At 39.3% G+C, this 21,114-nt stretch overlaps 1 protein-coding gene across 1 annotated transcript in view; it reads left to right on the forward strand.

Moving 5' to 3' along the window:
- The first annotated feature begins 5,018 nt into the window (after nucleotides 1–5,018).
- The window catches only part of LOC121403121 (vomeronasal type-2 receptor 26-like), a 30,506-nt gene continuing 14,410 nt past the window's right edge, over nucleotides 5,019–21,114 (forward strand). The window contains exon 1 of the mRNA XM_041590838.1: nucleotides 5,019–5,313. Coding sequence (XP_041446772.1) covers nucleotides 5,019–5,313 — 295 coding nt within the window. The remainder of the gene's footprint in view (nucleotides 5,314–21,114) is intronic.

Consider the following 21,114-nt stretch of genomic DNA (forward strand, 5'->3'; position numbering starts at 1 on the left):
TTTGATGTGCGACAATTTTTTTGATGCGCATCTTTTATTTTTTGACGTGCAACGCCATTCAACTCTATGGGCGTCATTTCCGTGGCAAAAAAATTCACCCATCCCTAGTGGCTATGGACTTTATTGTGGACTTAAATCTCCGGATATAACTACTATTTTAGTTGTCGTAGACAGGTTCTCCAAGATGGTCCATTTTGTTCCTTTGAAGAAACTTTCCTCTGCTGCTGGGTTAGCACAGATTCTCAGATTCTCTGGGGTGCTCTCTGTTTTTCTCCGTATTTGGTTATAATCCATCTGCCCTTCTGTCTGATGTTTTCTAGAGTGAGATACCTGCAGCTGATGCACTTGGTTGTGATTTCAAGGTCATCTGGTCCCAAGTCCACCAATCCCTTCTCAAAGCCTCTTCTTCTCAGAAAGCCGCTGCTGACAAACACCGTTGTTCTAATCCTCAATATCAAATCAGAGATTTAGTTTGGCTTTCCACGAAGCCCACCAAATTTCGCTTGGCTTCTCCCAAGTTTGGTCCTTGTTATTTGGGTCCCTTCATGATCAAGGAGGTCTGGATCTGCCTTCCTCCATGAACATCTAAAATTAGTTTTGCGTTTCTTTGGTCAAACCTTTTGTCAAGAATTTTTTTTTCGGTTGAGCAACCTCCTCCTGCTCTCATTAATCTTCATGCTCACCAGGAATTTGAGATTCAAGAGATCCTGGATTCTAGGAAAGTGAGAAGCAAGGTCCAATATTTGGTCCATTGGAGGGGTTTTGGACCTGAAGAGCGATCTTGGGTAAAAGCTGCCAACACTCATGCTCCTCGACTGGTCAGGGCTTTTCACAGGAAATTTCCAGATTTCCAAGTTTTGGGAGTCCCCGGAGGTTACTCCTGAAGGGGGGGAGGGTACTGTGTGATGCGCTGGGCGATTTCTCCCATCTCTTCCCTCCCAGCGCATCTCTCTGCACAGGCGTGCACTTCCTTGTCCCCGGTTAGAATAACGCTTGCGTCATGACATCACAAAGATGCGCCGGATTCTAATCTTTGGAGCCAAAACAGCCTTAAAAGCCCAGTTCATCATTTTGTGAGTGCCCAAGCTGGTTTCAGTTTTATGCGCCTGCCGAAGTGTTGTAATATATGCTCACATCATTAGCCCCAAAGCCTTCCCATGGAATTAAAACATAAATTTATGCTGCAGACATTAAAAAAGGAATTGAGGCTGTAGTCTCCTTTTTCACCTTTCTCATATGGGGCACTTTGAAAGTCAAATTCAAGCTGAACAAATCCAAAGGGAAGTTAGCCTAAACTATTATTATAGCTGTTTTTGGGGTGAATTAAGTATTTAAAAAAATTGTGTTACTGGTCCTTAAATAGTATTGGTGGTATAATTTTGCAAACAAAATGGATTATTTCTTGCTCAGGTTATCCTTTGTCTTCCTAGCATTCACTAGGAAGGTTACTATTACTTTTTTTCCAAAATTAGATGACACTTTTTTCAGAAACGTCAGAAAGGTGTGTAATACCGTTGGAGTTGTCTATAAAATACATCTTCATTTTAAATATAGTAAGAATAAAGAAAGAACATCCAGCATTGTGTAACTAATGTGCACTATGTTAAAATAAAACTTAACAAAACCTTTAAGGACTTGAACTTAAATGTTAACACTTTGTGCACCTTACATTGTGTTTATAGGCTTGTACACTAACTTGTTTTACATTGCGTTACAATTTAAAGTGATTGATCACATCTTCATTACCATGGGTAGGGGATGGTTTAATGTGGTACTAGGCAACCTGTTGAAGGTCACTATAAAACTAATACAGTATTGCAGTTCCAGTTTGTATAAGAACACCCATATTGCCACATACAAGTGAGGGAAGTAGTACTATGGTGGTATTTCTTAAATGGTCCAGTGCTAATATATGACCATGTTAAAGAATACCGAATAAACTTATTTGGCTTAGCATTGTTCTAACAATGAAGAATATCATCATTTTCTATATTTCCTTTTAGATCCCTAAAGCACAATGTTCAGACAACTGTCTCCCTGGCTTCAGGAAAGCGACAAAGCCTGGAGCTCCATTCTGTTGCTATGATTGTGTCCTTTGTTCGGAGGGAGAGATCTCCAATATAACCGGTATAAATACATCTAAAACAGTATCAAAGGATTTTAGTGTGATGAGTAACGGCAGAACAGCTTGTGAAAACCCAACAAAGTGTAGTCTGTGAGTATAGGAAAATACAGCCTGCAGTAAGATGGTTGGTGAAGACTGGGAAAGAAAGTTAATGATGGGAAGGTCTAAAGAATAGAGGCCACAGCGATCATCAAGGAAACTGGTGAAGTGGAGTATGAAGTTATTTCAGCAGAATTCTGTCATCTTTGCACTGAGGTTATTGCTTTGTTAATTTAATAGCCAAACCTGAGCTGGATGAACAGAATCATGGTGTAATTATAACATATATTAAGGAGATACAGAGAGGGCTAGAGATTCGTAGGGGAATCTATGGGTGTCTGAAACATTGTGTTCCTGAATGTACTTCAAAAAGTGAAGTCAAATGTTATTTATTTCTTGATAAAATCTGTCAAATAAATTCTTTCATTTCAGTTATCCAGGATTGTCTGTTCCCGTCCCAACTTATTCTCACGTTTCTCTGTGTCTCATCATAAGTGTTTTCAGATTTGTTTTATATGATCCCTTTTCAGTTTTCTTCTACAAGGTGTTTAACAAGATTAACAAAGGTCCAGGGCCAGATGTTATTCATCCCAGGGTAATTAGCGAGCTTAGCTCTGTGATTGCCAAACCTCTTTACTTAATTTTTTCAGGATTCATTGAGATCTGGCATAGTGCCGAGAGACTGGCGAATTGCTAATGTGGTGCCTCTATTCAAAAAAGGATCCTGTTCTCAGCCTCAAAACTATAGGCCAGTTAGTCTGACGTCAGTGGTAGGAAAGCTTTTCAAAGGGTTAATAAAGGATAAGATACTGGACTTCATAGCAAATCACAATACTATGAGTTTGTGCCAGCATGGTTTTATGCGTAATAGATCTTGCCAGACTAACTTAATTTCTTTTTATGAGAATGTAAGTAGAGACCTCGATTCTGGGATGGCAGTGGATGTGATTTACTTAGACTTTGCTAAAGCATTTGATACAGTGCCACACAGAAGGTTACTGGTTAAATTAAGGAATGTTGGCCTGGAACATAGTATTTGTACCTGGATAGAGAACTGGCTAAAAGATAGACTACAAAGAGTGGTGGTAAATGGAACATTTTCTAATTGGACCAGTGTTGTTAGTGGAGTACAGCAGGGCTCTGTACTAGGTCCCTTGCTTTTCAACTTGTTTATTAATGACCTGGAGGTGGCCATTGAAAGTACTGGTTCTATTTTTGCAGATGATACTAAATTGTGCAGAACTATAGGTTCCATGCAGGATGCTGCCACTTTGCACAGTGATTTGTCTAAACTGGAAAACTGAGCAGCAAACTGGAAAATGAGGTTCAATGTTGATAAATGCAAGGTTATGCACTTTGGCAAAAATAATATAAAAGCAAGTTATACACTAAATGGGCAAGCAAAAGGGAAGGGCCGCACTAGCTCACCGCTCTCCCCTCTGATCAGGTGCACAGTCAGACAGTGACCCCACTGTGTATACGACAAGACATTCGACGGCAGACGGCACTTCTGAAAAAAGAGGGTTTATTGGAAATCCTGCTGGAATACACCTAACGCGTTTCGGGAGTTATCCCTTAATCATAGGTTCAAAATTCATTTGTTACAGCTGGGCTTCTTATACACTAGGTAATAGTGCCCTCCAGTGGGCTCTTAGTAAAATTACACCTTTATTACAATCAATTAAAAAGTGAAACAAAGTGAAACAAAGTGAAACAAAATGAAACAGTAAAAAACATTAAAACATTTTTCTTTCCTTATTTTAGGAACAATAAACTTGATTTAAAAACCAAACAAACTGTCATTGTGGTCTTTGTAGCTAGGGCGGTATGAGTAACCTGTCTCTCTAGTCTATATTGATTTTCCCAAGAGGAAAGAAAGAGGAGGGGGAGAGGGGTTTTTTTAATTTCTAATGTAACTGGAGAAAAAGCTACTAAAGTGGCCTATCATATCCATTTAACCATACTAGGCTTTCATCGTTAGAGCCTAGGGTAACTTCCCTAATATAGATAGCTAATATCATGCCTATAGTTTCAGGCCCTTTGGGATCCTTGTATCCAATTTGAGGATCCAGAAGGCCTCTCTGAGATTTAGTCTATGGGTAATGTCGCCCCTCTGATAGGGACCCGTACTTTCTCAATCACTTTCACCCTTAGGTCTTTCAGACCATTGGGTGTACACATCCTAAAATGTCTACCTACCGGGGTATTTTCCTCCCTATTGGAAATGCTTCTGATATGTTCCCTGATCCTCTCCTTCAGCATGCGGGATGTACGACCCACATACTGCTTATTGCAATAACCACACTCAAGTAGATAAACTACATTTCTGGTGTTACAATTATAGAACGCAGTGTTCTTAAAAACATGCCCTGATGTATTAGATCTGAACTCGGACCCGATAGAAATTACTTGACACGTTTTACATGTGTTGGCCCCACATTTGTATGTCCCTTTAACTTTTAGCCAGTTGTCAGCCACATTGGGTGAAACCGATGAGACCAAGCTCGGTGCCAGCATATTTCCTAAAGTTGGGGCCTTTTTTGGGACATATTTAATATCAGTTTTGGCCAGAATTTCGGACATTTTTGCATCACCATTCAGTATAGGTAAGTATTTTTTGATGATCTTACAAATCTGGCCATATTCCTCACTGAATTCGGTTACAAAAAACATTTTTTGTTTATCTAGCCTGATTGATTCAACGTGGCTTGGGTCAAACGTCTTGTGTCATTTTTCTCTCTCTTCAATACAGGTGCTACTCTGGCTTTTTCGTATGCACTTCTGATAAGGTGTTTAGGATATCCTCTATCCTCTAATCTTTGTCCCAAGTCCCCTACAATCTAGGTGTTCCTCAATGGATATGTTCCAGGACCTGGTGGAACAGGATCTTAAGAAGCTAAACACTAGCACTACAGGTAGAATCAAATGGAACATCTCCCTTGAGGAACGGACAGCACTTAGGTCCCTCAGGTCAGCAACTAATATTACCATACGGCAGGCAGATAAGGGCGGAAGTGTGGTTGTCATGAATACGGCCGATTATATAGCAGAGGCCAAACGACAACTTAATGATTGTGAAACTTACTCCACCCTCTCTTTCAATCCTCAGGACAAATTCATGAAAGCAATCGAGGAACTGGTGTCATATGGTATGTCTTTGGGAGTGGTGGATGGTCACGACAGGGACTATTTGGTCAAAAAGGTCCCAATCGTCCCTATCTTTCACCATCTCCCAAAGATACATAAATCCATCAATACACCTGAGGGTAGACCCATAGTCGCCAGCATAGGATCAGCAAACGAGGGACTCTCGGACTGGCTTGATTTGAATCTAAAACCACTAGTCCCACTTTTGGGCTCATATATTAGAGACACGGGTCATCTTATTGAAAAATTATCCACCTTTACTTGGCGGGATACTTATCATTGGATCTCCATGGATGTTAAATCCTTATATTCCATGATCCCACACAATATGGGTATACAAGCCATTTCAGACACACTGACGGAATCAAACACTTACACACCAGATTTTATTCACTTCAATTTACTTGTTCTTGAATTTTTATTAACACACAACTTTTTTCACTTCGACGGGGGTACTACCTCCAGAGACGTGGCACTGCTATGGGGGCTTCCTTCGCTCCCTCATATGCGAATTTGTATATGGGCCGGTGGGAGCAGTGCACGTCTATGGATGTGCTAACCCCTTTCGAGAACACATTGTTTGGTATGGGAGGTAGATCGATGACCTGTTATTTATATGGGACGGTCCTTCAAAGTTGATTGACGAGTTTCATCATTACCTCAATACCAATGTATATAATCTTCAATTTTCACTTGAATGTCACAAGAAGACGATCACCTTCTTAGATTTAACCTTAACAGGTAACACAAACACCAACCTTATAGACACGGAAGTCTTTAGGAAACCGACGGCAGGCAATACGATTTTAAAATATAATAGCTGCCATCCAAAGCATACACTGAACAGTATTCCTTACAGCCAATTTGTTAGATTCCGGAGAAACTGTAGTCAAGATGCTACATTTGATCTTCAATCCCAGCACTTGGGACAAAGATTAGAGGATAGAGGATATCCTAAACACCTTATCAGAAGTGCATACGAAAAAGCCAGAGTAGCACCTGTATTGAAGAGAGAGAAAAATGACACAAGACGTTTGACCCAAGACCACGTTGAATCAATCAGGCTAGATAAACAAAAAATGTTTTTTGTAACCGAATTCAGTGAGGAATATGGCCAGATTTGTAAGATCATCAAAAAATACTTACCTATACTGAATGGTGATGCAAAAATGTCCGAAATTCTGGCCAAAACGGATATTAAATATGTCCCAAAAAAGGCCCCAACTTTAGGAAATATGCTGGCACCGAGCTTGGTCTCATCGGTTTCACCCAATGTGGCTGACAACTGGCTAAAAGTTAAAGGGACATACAAATGTGGGGCCAACACATGTAAAACGTGTCAAGTAATTTCTATCGGGTCCGAGTTCAGATCTAATACATCAGGGCATGTTTTTAAGAACACTGCGTTCTATAATTGTAACACCAGAAATGTAGTTTATCTACTTGAGTGTGGTTATTGCAATAAGCAGTATGTGGGTCGTACATCCCGCATGCTGAAGGAGAGGATCAGGGAACATATCAGAAGCATTTCCAATAGGGAGGAAAATACCCCGGTAAGTAGACATTTTAGGATGTGTACACCCAATGGTCTGAAAGACCTAAGGGTGAAAGTGATTGAGAAAGTACGGGTCCCTATCAGAGGGGGCGACATTACCCATAGACTAAATCTCAGAGAGGCCTTCTGGATCCTCAAATTGGATACAAGGATCCCAAAGGGCCTGAACTATAGGCATGATATTAGCTATCTATATTAGGGAAGTTACCCTAGGCTCTAACGATGAAAGCCTAGTATGGTTAAATGGATATGATAGGCCACTTTAGTAGCTTTTTCTCCAGTTACATTAGAAATTAAAAAAAACCCTCTCCCCCTCCTCTTTCTTTCCTCTTGGGAAAATCAATATAGACTAGAGAGACAGGTTACTCATACCGCCCTAGCTACAAAGACCACAATGACAGTTTGTTTGGTTTTTAAATCAAGTTTATTGTTCCTAAAATAAGGAAAGAAAAATGTTTTAATGTTTTTTACTGTTTCATTTTGTTTCACTTTGTTTCACTTTTTAATTGATTGTAATAAAGGTGTAATTTTACTAAGAGCCCACTGGAGGGCACTATTACCTAGTGTATAAGAAGCCCAGCTGTAACAAATGAATTTTGAACCTATGATTAAGGGATAACTCCCGAAACGCGTTAGGTGTATTCCAGCAGGATTTCCAATAAACCCTCTTTTTTCAGAAGTGCCGTCTGCCGTCGAATGTCTTGTCTTATACACTAAATGGCAGTGTGTTGGGAGTCTCCTTAAATGAGAAGGATCTAAGGGTCTTTGTAGATAACACGTTGTCTAATTCTGGGCAGTGTCATTCTGTGGCTACTAAAGCAAATAAAGTTCTTGTATAAAAAAGTGCATTAACTCAAGGGATGAAACATAATTGTGTCTCTTTATAGGTCCCTGGTGAGGCCTCATCTGGAGTATGGGGGCAGTTTTGGACTCCAGTCCTTAAGAGGGATATAAATGAGCTGGAGAGAGTGCAGAGACTAAGTGCAACTAAACTGGTTAGAGGGAGGGAAGAGTTAAATTATGAGGGTAGACTGTCAAGGTTGGTGTTGTTTTCTCTGGAAAAAAGGCGCTTGTGAGGGGACATGATTAGACTTTACAAGTACATTAGAGGACATTATAGACAAATAGCAAATACCCATAAAGTGGATCACCGTACCAGAGGCTTTAGACTAGAAGAAAAGAACTTTCATTTGAAGCAACGTAGAGGGTTCTTCACAGTCAGGACAGTGAGGTTGGGGAATGCACTGCCGGGTGATATTGTGATGGCTGATTCTGTTAATGCCTTGGATTATTTTTTGGACAGACATAATACAAAGGCTATTGTGATACTAAGCTCTATAGTTAGTATAGGTATGGGTATATAGAATTTAATTAAAAGTAGGGAGGGGTGTGTGTATGGATGCTGGGTTTTCATTTGGAGGGGTTGAACTTGATGGACTTTGTCTTTTTTCAACCCAATTTAACTATGTAACTAACTATGTAACTAAGTGTTTCTTTTTACAAATCTCACTGTCAATAATTCAGTAAACCACTCAATGGACATGTTGGACAAAGATGAGCTATTGTGTTTTCATTGTTTGTATTTTGTTGAAGTCAGCAACCTTTGTGTATCTGGACTTTTGAGAATCTACATTTACTTTTTTGATTTTTTTTAAAAAAAATGATTATAAACTATTGTTTATTAGATGTTAAATTTCCCTTTGTGTATGTAAGAATTAACAGCTTTTTTTTTTATATAAATTGGCTTTTCTTGATTAATTCAGGACATTGTGATCCATGTGCTTTAATGTCCAGTAAACAGAATGTACTTTGCAGGGTAGTACATAATAATCTGTTTGATATCCACAATGTTTCCAATAGTAGTGTAGCACATTTGTTTATGTGTTTTGTTTTAATTGTGATTCTAGGAGTCTCTCAAGAGTAATTCAAACACACCAGCTACGTATAAGCAAAGGTTTATTACATACATAGAATGAAGATGATATACATTACCGAGTGAGCACAGTATGAAAAGCCCCCCTCTCTGCCTGTACGACTGGGAGATCCTAAACAGTCCACAGATCGAGGCTCAAACGGTTCACGGAAGGTTACGTGTAAACCCCACAGGCGAATCTCAACTGGCCGAATGGAGACCCACAGTTTATATAGGCTTAGCAAACAATGAGTTCATATAGTAATTTAGTAAGAAGATACAATGATTTGGTTAATAACAGATCTTGCTTCCCATGCGCTCATCGGGATCTGGCCAGACTCCCAACAAGCACATCCAAAGCAGAGATCTTATCTTGCTAACTGGTAGCTGAATAGCATATTGTGCCCTGCAGCTTTAAGGCCCCACCTTTTTCTTCGAGTGATCTGCCAGGCGAGGTGTGACAACTTCCTGCTACACTGCTATATAGTGAGTGTAAGGAGTGGCCTCTTCCTCTTTCTCCTCTGGATGCTGATCCAGCTGGATGTGCTCAGGGGGACTGAGTGCAATAGGCCAGAAGAAGTCATGTGTCCAAGTCGGGGACCAGGTAACCCCGTGAATGAGGAACAGATATACTAGGGCAGACTTGTCATAGTCTCTCTAGGAGAGAAAGGCAGAGAGGTGAGAGAGAAAGAGCAGCTCTGAGCTCCAACATAGGAGTGGCAGTTTGGAGGTATCTCTCCCAGGCCATATTGCCTGTATTATAGGGATCCCAGTGGAGAGGGAATCAGGAGAGAGTGATTGCCCTGAGGTTGATCCAGAGACACTACTGAAATATGTCACAGAGGTGAAGTGGGAAACCTGCCAAGTCTATCCCCAGGGAGTGTCAGCCTGTGTCTGCTCTAGGTGAGCTGCCTGCAGATCTGTGTGACCTCTCTATATGCTGTTGCCTCAACTCCTGCCTGAGTACAAACCTGATGTCACTTGCCTCGTGCATAGTTCAATAAACCATTTTCCTGTTTTATTAAGCACCTCCTTTTTTTATGTTTTGTGTGCACAGTAGCCTGAGGGTGGTAGTTGCACTACACCGTAGAGGTAACACTTCCACATGGTGAAGACCCTGACCCTGTTGTGTAAGTCGCATGTAGCAATGCTCTACCCTGCTAGTGGGTATTTGATGAAATACCGCCAAATAGCTGCTACACTACAATAAAGGAAAGTCTGATAAGGGCTGCAGAAATCATAAAACATAATACATATGAGAATAATGAACAAATATTAGGTCATCGAGTTGATTACTTGATTATAATTGATTATACAGGATTATGGATTATAAGGCCGCCTTGTATACTATGATATAAAGCTTTGTTATACACAGTTATACGTTATAAAGCTGTCTTTTTACACTATATTGGGCTCAACATATGACATTGGGTTCAACAGTAGAACAGTTCTTTGTGTTTTATTTTTATACAGTTCTTAATCAAAGTATTGCAATGAGCTATTGGGTTTAATCAGAGTATTACCATGAGCCATTATTGAAAAAACTCCTATTAATACGTTTCAATAAAGAAAAGTGAATACATCTGCTATTGACACCCAACTTAATATCTATGTCTGGTGTCACCCCAAAGGTCAATAGAATTGTGATACAGGTAACATCTTATTTTATAATCAGATTAGTGTAGTTTCATCACTACAGAACTTGTATTTTATTTATTTGCAGAATTTCAACATCATTTTTGTAACTACACTACTTTTGAACTTAAATATGTTTTAAACATAATTCATTAGCTTATTTTATTGAACTTTTTATGGTTAATGAACTTAATTGGTTCTTACTTTACAGACAGTAAAAACTGCATCAGATGCTCAGATATGGAATCGCCCAATGAAAAGAGGAATCAATGTATTGCTAAGAGTATAACATTTCTCTCATATGATGATGTGATTACTGAGTTTTTCTCATTCATGTCTCTTGTCCTTGTTGTTGTAACTCTATTGATATTGGGAGTTTGCATTACATATTGGAACTCCTCAATAGTTAGAGCCAACAACAGGAGCCTGAGCTTCCTCCTCCTTGTCTCCATCAAGCTGAGCTTCCTCAGTGTGTTTCTGTTCCTCGGTCGCCCTGTGGATATAACCTGCATGCTGCGTAACATCACTTTTGGAATCACCTTCTCCATAGCTGTCTCTTCTCTCCTGGCCAAGACTATCATGGTTTGTGTTGCTTTCAAAGCCACCAAGCCAGGGAGCTCATGGAGAAAATGGGTGGGAGTCAAACTGTCCAATTCTGTCGTCTTGTTCTGCTCATCCATTCAAATAATAATCTGCATGACTTGGTTGGCCATTTCTCCTCCCTTTCAGGAACTGGACTTTCACACTTACCCTAGAACCATCATCATTCAGTGCAATGAGGGCTCAGCTATTGGCTTTTACTCAGTTATTGGGTATATGGGGCTTCTGGCAGCTGTTAGTTTTGTTTTAGCATTTTTAGCTCGGACATTACCGGACAGTTTTAATGAGGCCAAGTACATCACTTTCAGCATGTTGCTCTTCTGCAGTGTTTGGATCACAATGATCCCGGCCTATCTGAGCACCAAAGGCAAAAACACTGTGTGTGTGGAGATATTTGCCATACTCACCTCAAGTGCTGGACTTTTATTCTGTATATTTCTGCCAAAATGTTATATAATTTTATTTAGACCTGAGATGAACACAAAATCTCATGTAGTTGGGAACAAAGCCTTATAATCTACTGGTTCCAGAAGATTTCTTTTCTTCTTCTTTTTCTTCTTCAGACCATTTCTAGCAAGTGTCCATCCATCTATATTCCCAGAGGACAAGTTATTAGAAGTGGTTTGGATGTTGCACCATTCCTGTATAGCACAAAATATAAGTACAATTCTTTTATTTAAACTCCTTTATCCAGAACACTTTCATAACTGCACTGGTGAGGAACTACTGACTGATACTGAAGTCTTTAATGAGGAATTGCATACTAGTAATAAGCTTATTGCTGCCCATGCCTTGTTGTTTGCTAGTGGCCTGCTGCATTTTATGCAAACCTTACATAACTGCAGAAAGAAACAAAAACATGATACATTTTAGGTACCAGGTAAGCTTTTCAGGTTCTGATGACATATTATCACATGAATTATTATAAACACATGGTACAGTTTTATATATCGTGCACACGTTAAGTTTTTTTTTTTTGATTTTATAATTCATGTTTTTGAAACTCTAATTGGAATGTGTGGGTTTCAGCTCAAAAAACCTCAATAGCAGTAAAAATTGGAATTCAAACATTGACAAATCTTAATGTTCTTCATCTGAAGATTTGTGGTGTATGAGAGCGTCAATGTACAAGATAACTTTTTTACTGTTACAGATCAGTTACAGAGATTTCTTCTGAACAGTTGAATAATAAATGCAGTATTTAATTGTGCCACAGATCAGACAATATGAAACAACATTCATAATGTTCATAACCTAGATAACACGTTGTCTAATTCTGGGCAGTGTCATTCTGTGGCTACTAAAGCAAATAAAGTTCTTGTATAAAAAAGGGCATTAACTCAAGGGATGAAACATAATTCTGCCTCTTTATAGGTCCCTGGTGAGGCCTCATCTGGAGTATGGGGGCAGTTTTGGACTCCAGTCCTTAAGAGGGATATAAATGAGCTGGAGAGAGTGCAGAGACTAAGTGCAACTAAACTGGTTAGAGGGAGGGAAGAGTTAAATTATGAGGGGAGACTGACAAGGTTGGGGTTGTTTTCTCTGGAAAAAAGGCGCTTGTGAGGGGACATGATTAGACTTTACAAGTACATTACAGGACATTATAGACAAATAGCAGGGGACCTTTTTACCCATAAAGAGAATCACGTACCAGAGGCCTCCCCTTCAGACTAGAGGAAAATAAGTTTCATTTAAAGGAACAGAGTAGGGGGTTCATCACAGTGAGGACAGTGAGGTTGGGGAATGCACTGCCGGGTGATGTTGTGATGGCTGATTCAGTTAATGCCTTTAAGAATGGCTTGGATGATTTTTTGGACAGACATAATATCAAAGGCTATTGTGATACTAAGCTCTATAGTTAGTATAGGTATGGATATATAGAATTTAATTAAAAGTAGAGAGGGGTGTATGTATGGATGCTGGGTTTTCATTTGGAGGGGTTGAACTTGATGGACTTTGTCTTTTTTCAACCCAATTTAACTATGTAACTATGTAACCTCAGAATAACGTAATGTACATACGGAGATTGGGAAGCCATTTATCAGTATTCTCATTTTTTAAAGCCCCTAAATCTGACCTAAATTGATCAATATAAGTCAGGAAAGAGACATGGTCTCCCCACATTTAAGCCATCACAAATTAATACCAAGCATATGAAAAGGATAGAAAAGAACAGTGCATTAACAAGCATTGTACACACCATCTGTAAGTCAATTAACTAGCATACTGAGAAAATATAACAATAGATACACAATGTGTAAATATATATTTGCGTGAATTGCTGGTATGGAAAACTGTTTCAGATGTCAAGGCAATGAATGGCCCAATCAGAAGAAAGTAATGTGTATTGCGAAGCAAATTGACTTCTTTTTTTATGCTGATCCTTTAACTGTAGGCTTTAATCTCATTTCTATAATCCTTTTTTATAATTGCAGAATTTGTATTGGGAATCTTTATTTCATTTTGAGACACTTCAATAGGGAAAGCCAATAATAGCAATCTGAGCTTCAATCTCACCTCCTTATGTGAAGCACAACATAGTTTCTGAACCTGGAAAAATTATCATTCAGTGCAACGAGGGCTCATTAGTAGTGATGGGCAAAATTGTTCTGCTTCGCTTTGCCGCAAAATTAGCGAATTTCACGTGAAATTAGCGAACATGGTGAACAATTCGTGAAATGCAAATTTTGACGCCCACACATCTGTTTTAATGCTCGCAATAAAGTCAATGGGAGTCCAAATCATGTTGACGCGCAACAGTTTTGACGCCCCTGACTGGGCATCCAAATTTTTTTGACTCCGGCGAATTTTCACCACCCAATTTTCATTGCAGTTTCACAAATTTATTCACCAGTGGCAAAACACAGAAATTCACCATGAATTTGTGCCTGCCGAATTTATTCGCCCATCACTACTCAGTAGTTGCCTTCTATATTGTCCTCTTCTACATTGGATTGTTGGCAGCTGTGAGTTTCCTTTTAGCATTTTTAGCTCAGAGCTTACAGGATAGTTTTAATGAGGCCAAGTACATCACTTTCAGCATGTTGCTCTTCTGCAGTGTTTGGATCACAATGATCCCGGCCTATCTGAGCACCAAAGGCAAATACATGGTGGCAGTAGAAATATTTGCAATTATCTCTTCAAGCTGTGGCCTTCTCTTCTGTATATTTCTACCCAAATGTTACATCATACCAACAAAACAGTCCTTGCTGGGATATATATAATCTTTGCATTATAATGGAATACTTAATAAATATTAATAACTGAGTCTATAATTAAAGACTTTATTAATTCTACAAAAAAAAATTCATGCTAATGAGAAAAGATGAAATTCCAAAATAATTAAAAAATATATTACAGTGGTTACAGTGGTTCCATTCTTGATTATGCATGGGCTACAAGTAATTATTTGCACTAATGGCCCATCTTCTATTCACATGAATGTTGGGCTTTGTGGACACGTGATTGAGATAAGAAAATAAATTCTTTTCTGTTCATACAAGCACAATCTGATCTGCCACTATGCTAATGTTACATGGGGATAATGCAAAAGGAGGGGCTGCTTCACAGCTTGCATACCCCAATGTCATTTTAACCTGACCCTATTTCATTATGGTAATCACTGTTCCATGCTGTAATGGCTTTCTAGTTTTTTGGAAAGTTTGTTAGTAGAAATGAGCAAACAATGGCTTGTTTTGCTTCCTGAAAAATTGGTGAAACTCATCAACCTAAGGACCAGATTCAATTCAGTGAGATAAAAGTTTTCTCATGGATTATCAAGTGAAAAGTCCTGGACAAGATTTGATTTCAGGAGAAAAAAATATTCTCCAGTTTATTTTTTAGACTTCAATAGAGTATTCACGTGATAAACAGTGAGATAAGTTTTTCTGAATTGAATTGTATCTCAAATTAAATCTCGTCCATGAGTTTTCTTATGATAAACCTTTTCCTCTCTCATATGAATCGGGCCCTAAATTGGAAAGGTCCATTAAAAGGTGAAATAACATAGCAGTCAATGCATATTAGGTCTGCAATTATTGCTGAAGCTTTTCTCCATATTCTACAACTCTTCTAAATAGAAAAAAAGTCTCCCATGTTGCCAATTTCTTCTACACATGGCAACCAGACAACTCCTTGGATAGACTGGAGAGTGTCCCAAACACATTGGTTGATGTGAAAGACAAGGGTTGCCAGACACCATGTTTATTTTTTAGCAAAACACATGAAATTGATATGTGAAAATTCTTGCCACTGGCAAAACCACAGATTTCACAGAGATAACATTTTCTACCCCCAGGGTGAAACTGAAGTAATTCAGGGGAGCTACAAGTACCAGGAATGGAAATGGGTGGAAAAACAAGCAGCTAACATATGAATAGTCGCAGACTGTGTGTGTTGCTTAGTCATAATAATAGAACAGACAATGATCCAGGCATTAGGTCTAGTCTGCAACAATTTTCAGCTGTGGCTAATGACATCATGATGACATCATGTCCTGGAACTGATAAGAGGTAAACAATAATATAAAGAGGAACAAGCAGCCAAGTGTAGGAAGGAGAAATACCCAAATTGTGCTAGCACATACACTGAGACAGAGGAAATAGAAAACAGATAGGGTCTTTACATATGGGTTCTGGAACACACGTATTTTTTTTTAATGAAAACAGAAGAACAAAATAAAAAAATGTGGAACCTTAGTAAATCTGCCACAAGTTTACTGCCTGCCAACTTGGGCAATTATCCAGTCTTTCGGAAAGCAATGAGAAGTTTGGTGCCAGAAATCAATCAGCAATCAATCTGTGCTTACATTTCCCTTTAAATATACTATTCATTCACTGACAGGGTATGTTATGGTTTTCCTCCATAAAATAACTTATTCTGCTGATGGTGTTATTTAATGACCATATTTTTTGTCCCTTCATTTGTACATGTTTTTCATTTGTGATGGACTGCAAGTTTATGGCTTTCTTTAAAGTGGCAGTATACAAAACGCCTCTGCTGAAACTGGTCACAATATACATCGTAAGATTGTAACATAGTAAGTTAAGCTGACACACGTCCATCAAGTTCAACCTTTTAAGTCTATATATAACCTGCCTAACTGCCAGTTGATCCAGAAGAAGGCAACAAAAAAACACTTGAAGTCTCTCCAATTTGCCTCAGAGGGGGGACAATTCCTTCCTGACTACAAGATGCAATGGGACCAGTCCCTGGATCAACTATTACTATGAGCTCTCTCCCATATCCCTGTATTCCCTCACTTGCTAAACACCATCCAACCCCTATCTAATGTATCAGCCTGTACCCCTGATTAACTTCCCAGCTCTCCCTGTAACACCCCTTTCCCTCCTCTAATCTCATTGGCTCCCTCCTGTCTGCTGGGAGGAGCTACTGGTGAATAAAGTATCTGACCCTTCCTTATACCTATCTAATGTATCAGCCTGTACCTCTGATTAACTTCCCAGCTCTCCCTGTAACACCCCTTTCCCTCCTTTAATCTCATTAGCTCCCTCCTGTCTGCTGGGAGGAGCTACTGGTGAATAAAGTATCTGACCCTTCCTTGTACCTATCTAATGTATCAGCCTGTACCACTGATTCACTTCCCAGCTCTCCCTGTAACACCCCTTTCCCTCCTCTAATCTCATTGGCTCCCTCCTGTCTGCTGGGAGGAGCTACTGGTGAATAAAGCATCCGACCCTTCCTTGTACCTATATAATGTATCAGCCTGTACCACTGATTCAGAGAGACAATTCCACATCTTCACAGCTCTCACTGTAACAAACCCCTTCCGAATATTTAGCTGGAACCTCCTTTCTTCTAATTGGAATGGGGACCTACTGGTAAATAAAGCATTAGAGAGATTAGTAGCCCTCTTCCCCAACTTGGCCAGTCTTTCCTCATAGCTAAGATTTTCCCTTTACCAGCTTAGTTGCCCTTCTCTGTCCCCTCTCTAATACAATAATGTCCTGTTTGAGTGATGGAGACCAAAACTGTAGGGCATATTCTAGATGGGGCCTTACCAGTGCTCTATACAGTGGGACCCCCTCCTCCCGTGACTCTCTGCCCCATTTAATACAACGCAAGCCCTCATTTGCCCTTGATGCTGCTGACTGGCATTACTTGCTACGGACAAGTTTATTATCTACAAGGACTCCAAGGTCCTTTTCCATAATGGATTTGCCTAGTGCATTCCCATTAAGGCTATAAGTGGATATTGTTACATCCCAGGTGCAGGACTTTACATTTATCAACATTGAATCTCATTTGCCACTTAGCTGCCCAGATTGCCAGTTAGTCAAGATCCTGTTGCAAGTGCCACATCCTGGATGGAATTAAATGGGCTGATAATTTTGTGTCATCTGCAAACACTGATACATTACTTACAATACCTCCCTTAAGTCATTAATGAACAAGTTAAATAAAAGTGGCCCCAATACTGAGCCCTGGGGGACCCCACTAAGAAACTTACTCCAAGTAGAGAATGTACCGTTAAGAACCACCCTCTGTACCCGATCCTGTAGACCTTAGTTTAGAAAGGGGTTATTTGTGGGGCACGGTGTCAAACGCTTTGGCAAAATCCAAATAGATCACATCTACTGCCCCCCCACTGTCCAGCATCTTACTTACCTCATCATAAAAGGCAATCAAATTCGTCTGACATGACCTATCCTTCATAAAGCCATGCTGATTGTTGCTCATAATGCCATTCATTAGGACAGCATTTTGAATGTGATCCCTTAACAAGCCTTCAAATAATTTTCCCACCACAGATGTCAAGTTTACTGGCCTATAATTGCCAGGCTGAGATTGTAATCCCTTTTTAAATATTGGAATGACATCAGCTTTTCTCAAATCAATAAATAGAATTTATGTTGAATTTGTATTCTGCCTACTTTTAAATTTTCAAAATTCACAAATTTCTTATTTTTTTGCCATTCTAAAAGGCTAATTTTAAAAATGGACTATTTTCACTGACCTTACTCTACCATCCATTATAAACAGTGCAAAAACTCCCTATCTACTTTTAAACAAACAAACCTCTGCCTTTTCTAAGCAGCGACCTTTGACCAATCCATTATCAGGAGCATCTCAGTGGATTATCCTCTCTTCTAGAGTTTTGTGGGACTTGAAGAAGGAGAAAGTGCTGATGTGAAACTGACTACATGTTCTTGATTAGTGCCAGAAATAACAAAATCCATATATATTTCTCAATTAAAACAATAGGTATAAAGTACAAGCCCTATTTATTTAGCTCATGTTGAAAAAGGGTTTAAACAGTCCCTTTAACAGAGGCATCAACTTGCATCACTGAAGTAGTTCAGGGCAACACTGAATGGGAAGGGGATTGGCAGAGAGTCATTCAAATGTCAGTGGATAAAGAGATAGAAAATAACTAAAACACAAAGATATTTCTGTAAAAAAACATAGGATGGAGTAATGTTGATACATAACTAAAATGAAAGTCCCTCAGTTCCATAGTGATAAAGATGCTGCCCCACACTTCTTTCTTTCATGTTTACACAGGTCTTCAAGAGACAGAGACAACTATTTGGTTCTTAAAGTGACAAGTTGTAGTATCTATGAATTGTAGCCAGTTTACATATTCCTATTGAGTAGTGTAGAGCAACTATTGGAAGCTGTTGTGGGAAATAGAAACAATTTTTTAAAACAGCTTTGTAACTTAGTTTAAAAATGAATCCAATGCAGAGAAAGAATAGAGCTTTTTAGAGAAGTAAAATGGGTTTAAAATTGAAATGCTATTTCTATGGCTGTTTATGTGCAGGTGGAATATGTATCTGGAATAGATCACAGATCCCCCAGGTACCTGCACAAATATTCGTCGAACCATAGGAATCCTCTCTCTGTTCTCTATAAAATGAGGGTTGGATGAGGCAGTCCCCTTACTCTGTTCTACAAATGCAGCCCAGTCCTGGATCCTCTGTGTCTCTCTGTGCTACTGACTGGGGAAATGCTCTGACCCTCTACCTTATATTGGGGCACATTATCTGTATACAATTCCAGGGCACATGGCTTTAAATATTCTCTTTAGAGTGCTGATATATGTAGTATCAGTCAGGTGTGTTGGATACTGCCATTCTGGTTGCAAACTGAAGATCATTAAGGCACTTGAGGACTATGAATATATCAAGGAAGGGGATATTATGATTGGAGGAGTGATAACTGTAAATGCCTTTGCAAATCATTACTATTCGATGGATGACAAATTCATAACGTGTTTTAAGTGAGTATTTCGTTTTTTTGTTAATCCAACATCAAATTCAAACCAAGAAAATAAATATTTAACATGGAAGAAACATGGAAAGCTCCAAAGCAGCAGGTTCAGTTAGATATCTGTTGGCTTCTAAACGAATGCAGCAAATGGTTAATGGTAAATAGTAAATCAACAGGAGAAAGTTTAATAAAAGTTCAGTCTGTTCTTCAAGCACAAGCTGGGAAAGGGTAGAAAGCATTTTGTTACGAGGTCTCAATCGTCATGTGGGCCCAGGGAGAAAAGGTCCATAAACATAAAGGTAAATACATTTTTTCTACACAAACATATCTGATTCCACTGATCACTATGATCCATTGTGAAGTGAAGGATTCTGGGAAATGAAGATAATCTTTGCACCACCCACTATGGGAAGCAGAGGGACTTCAAGTCCCAGAATCCATCACTTCACATGCAATAAAATGAGGGCAGGGATGCATTACTGTGTGAGCTGGAAAACAGGTGCCTGTGAATAGAGAAATATCGTCATTCTTTCCCTTCACTCTGTGACTGTTTATGTAGGAAACAAAAAATATTTATACATATTTATATCTGGAAGCTCTGAAATTGTGTAGACTTCTTTGTCAGTCTTTCCAACAGCAAAGATAATGTTATGAGTATTAACATCTGTGAATATAAGAAATCAATCCTCAGAATTCAGTTTTTATAACAATCTCTTCTGAAAGACAAAATATCCGAAGCCTTTTGAAATTAAGAAAAGATGATAGAGGAAAAGAGGGAGGTCTGTTTAATTACTGCCATACACGGTCACTCAAATCTATAAACTCCCCGAAACCTTTTCCATATGGTAAAGAAACAAAGTGACAATAGAAGCCTCCCGTGTGTCCATATTCCAGAGGATTAACATGGATTGCCATTGTCATTTTTACATGTCCATCACTTATTTCTACAGTAGTTTGTAAAACCATCTTATGTTCTTGTGTGCATTACAAAAAGAACAAGATTTAAATTGATTGCATTTGTTTTAAAGGCACCGTTAAAAGTGCATTAACATCCTACCCTATCCAGCACTGTGCCATAAGTGGCTAAATCAGTCTTAAAACTGAAATAAATAATCTCTGTCACTTGTAATGATTGATATGGTTGATACCCAATCTTGAGAGGCTATTGGTGGTCTCTTACTCAGAATATCAGAAATGTGTGCTTGTTTTTTTCTAACTTAAAACCATTACATTCCTATTGTTTATATTGATTATACTAATGCAGGAGGGTAAGGTTTTTCTAAGACCCATGGATTGAGTTGGCCAGCTAGGCTGGGTCCTATTCCTATAGAGTAGGGGGAGTAGTCCCTTGAGGTATTAAAAGGGATGCCCACATGTGCTCTGCCTCTTTCAAGGCACCCACCAGCTGGAGGAAGTGGGGTGTTGCTGTTAGGGGCTGAAGTGGAGGTAGACTTCAGTATAGGAGAAGCAAGTGTCAGGTCAGAAATTGTTATAGGCCACTAGAGTGATGGTTAGGATCAGGAAAGTTAGTAAGCAGCTATGGCTCCAATGAGGAGTTTAGTGAGGGGTTGGTACCCTGCGGCACCTCTGCTGCCATTATAGGGACCTGAGCAGTCAGGCTCAAGATTAAGTAGATCCTGGAGTAATTCACCTCTGTGGGCTTTGCATAGGGATGGGAAGTTGGTGGCCATGAGGCAGGCTCATACCAGTGTGGTATACCTTCCTCCATCCCATAACCTCTTGCCCAGGTCTTCTATAACAGTTTACAGTAACGGAGGAGACAGTTGGGGCAACCTCGTCCCATACACCTGTTACACTTGTTTCTGAAGAAGACTGTTTGGGGGACTTCAGAAAATGTGTATGTGTATG

This window comes from Xenopus laevis, chromosome 1L (genome assembly GCF_017654675.1).
Source record: "Xenopus laevis strain J_2021 chromosome 1L, Xenopus_laevis_v10.1, whole genome shotgun sequence".
NCBI classification, from domain to species: Eukaryota; Metazoa; Chordata; class Amphibia; order Anura; family Pipidae; genus Xenopus; species Xenopus laevis.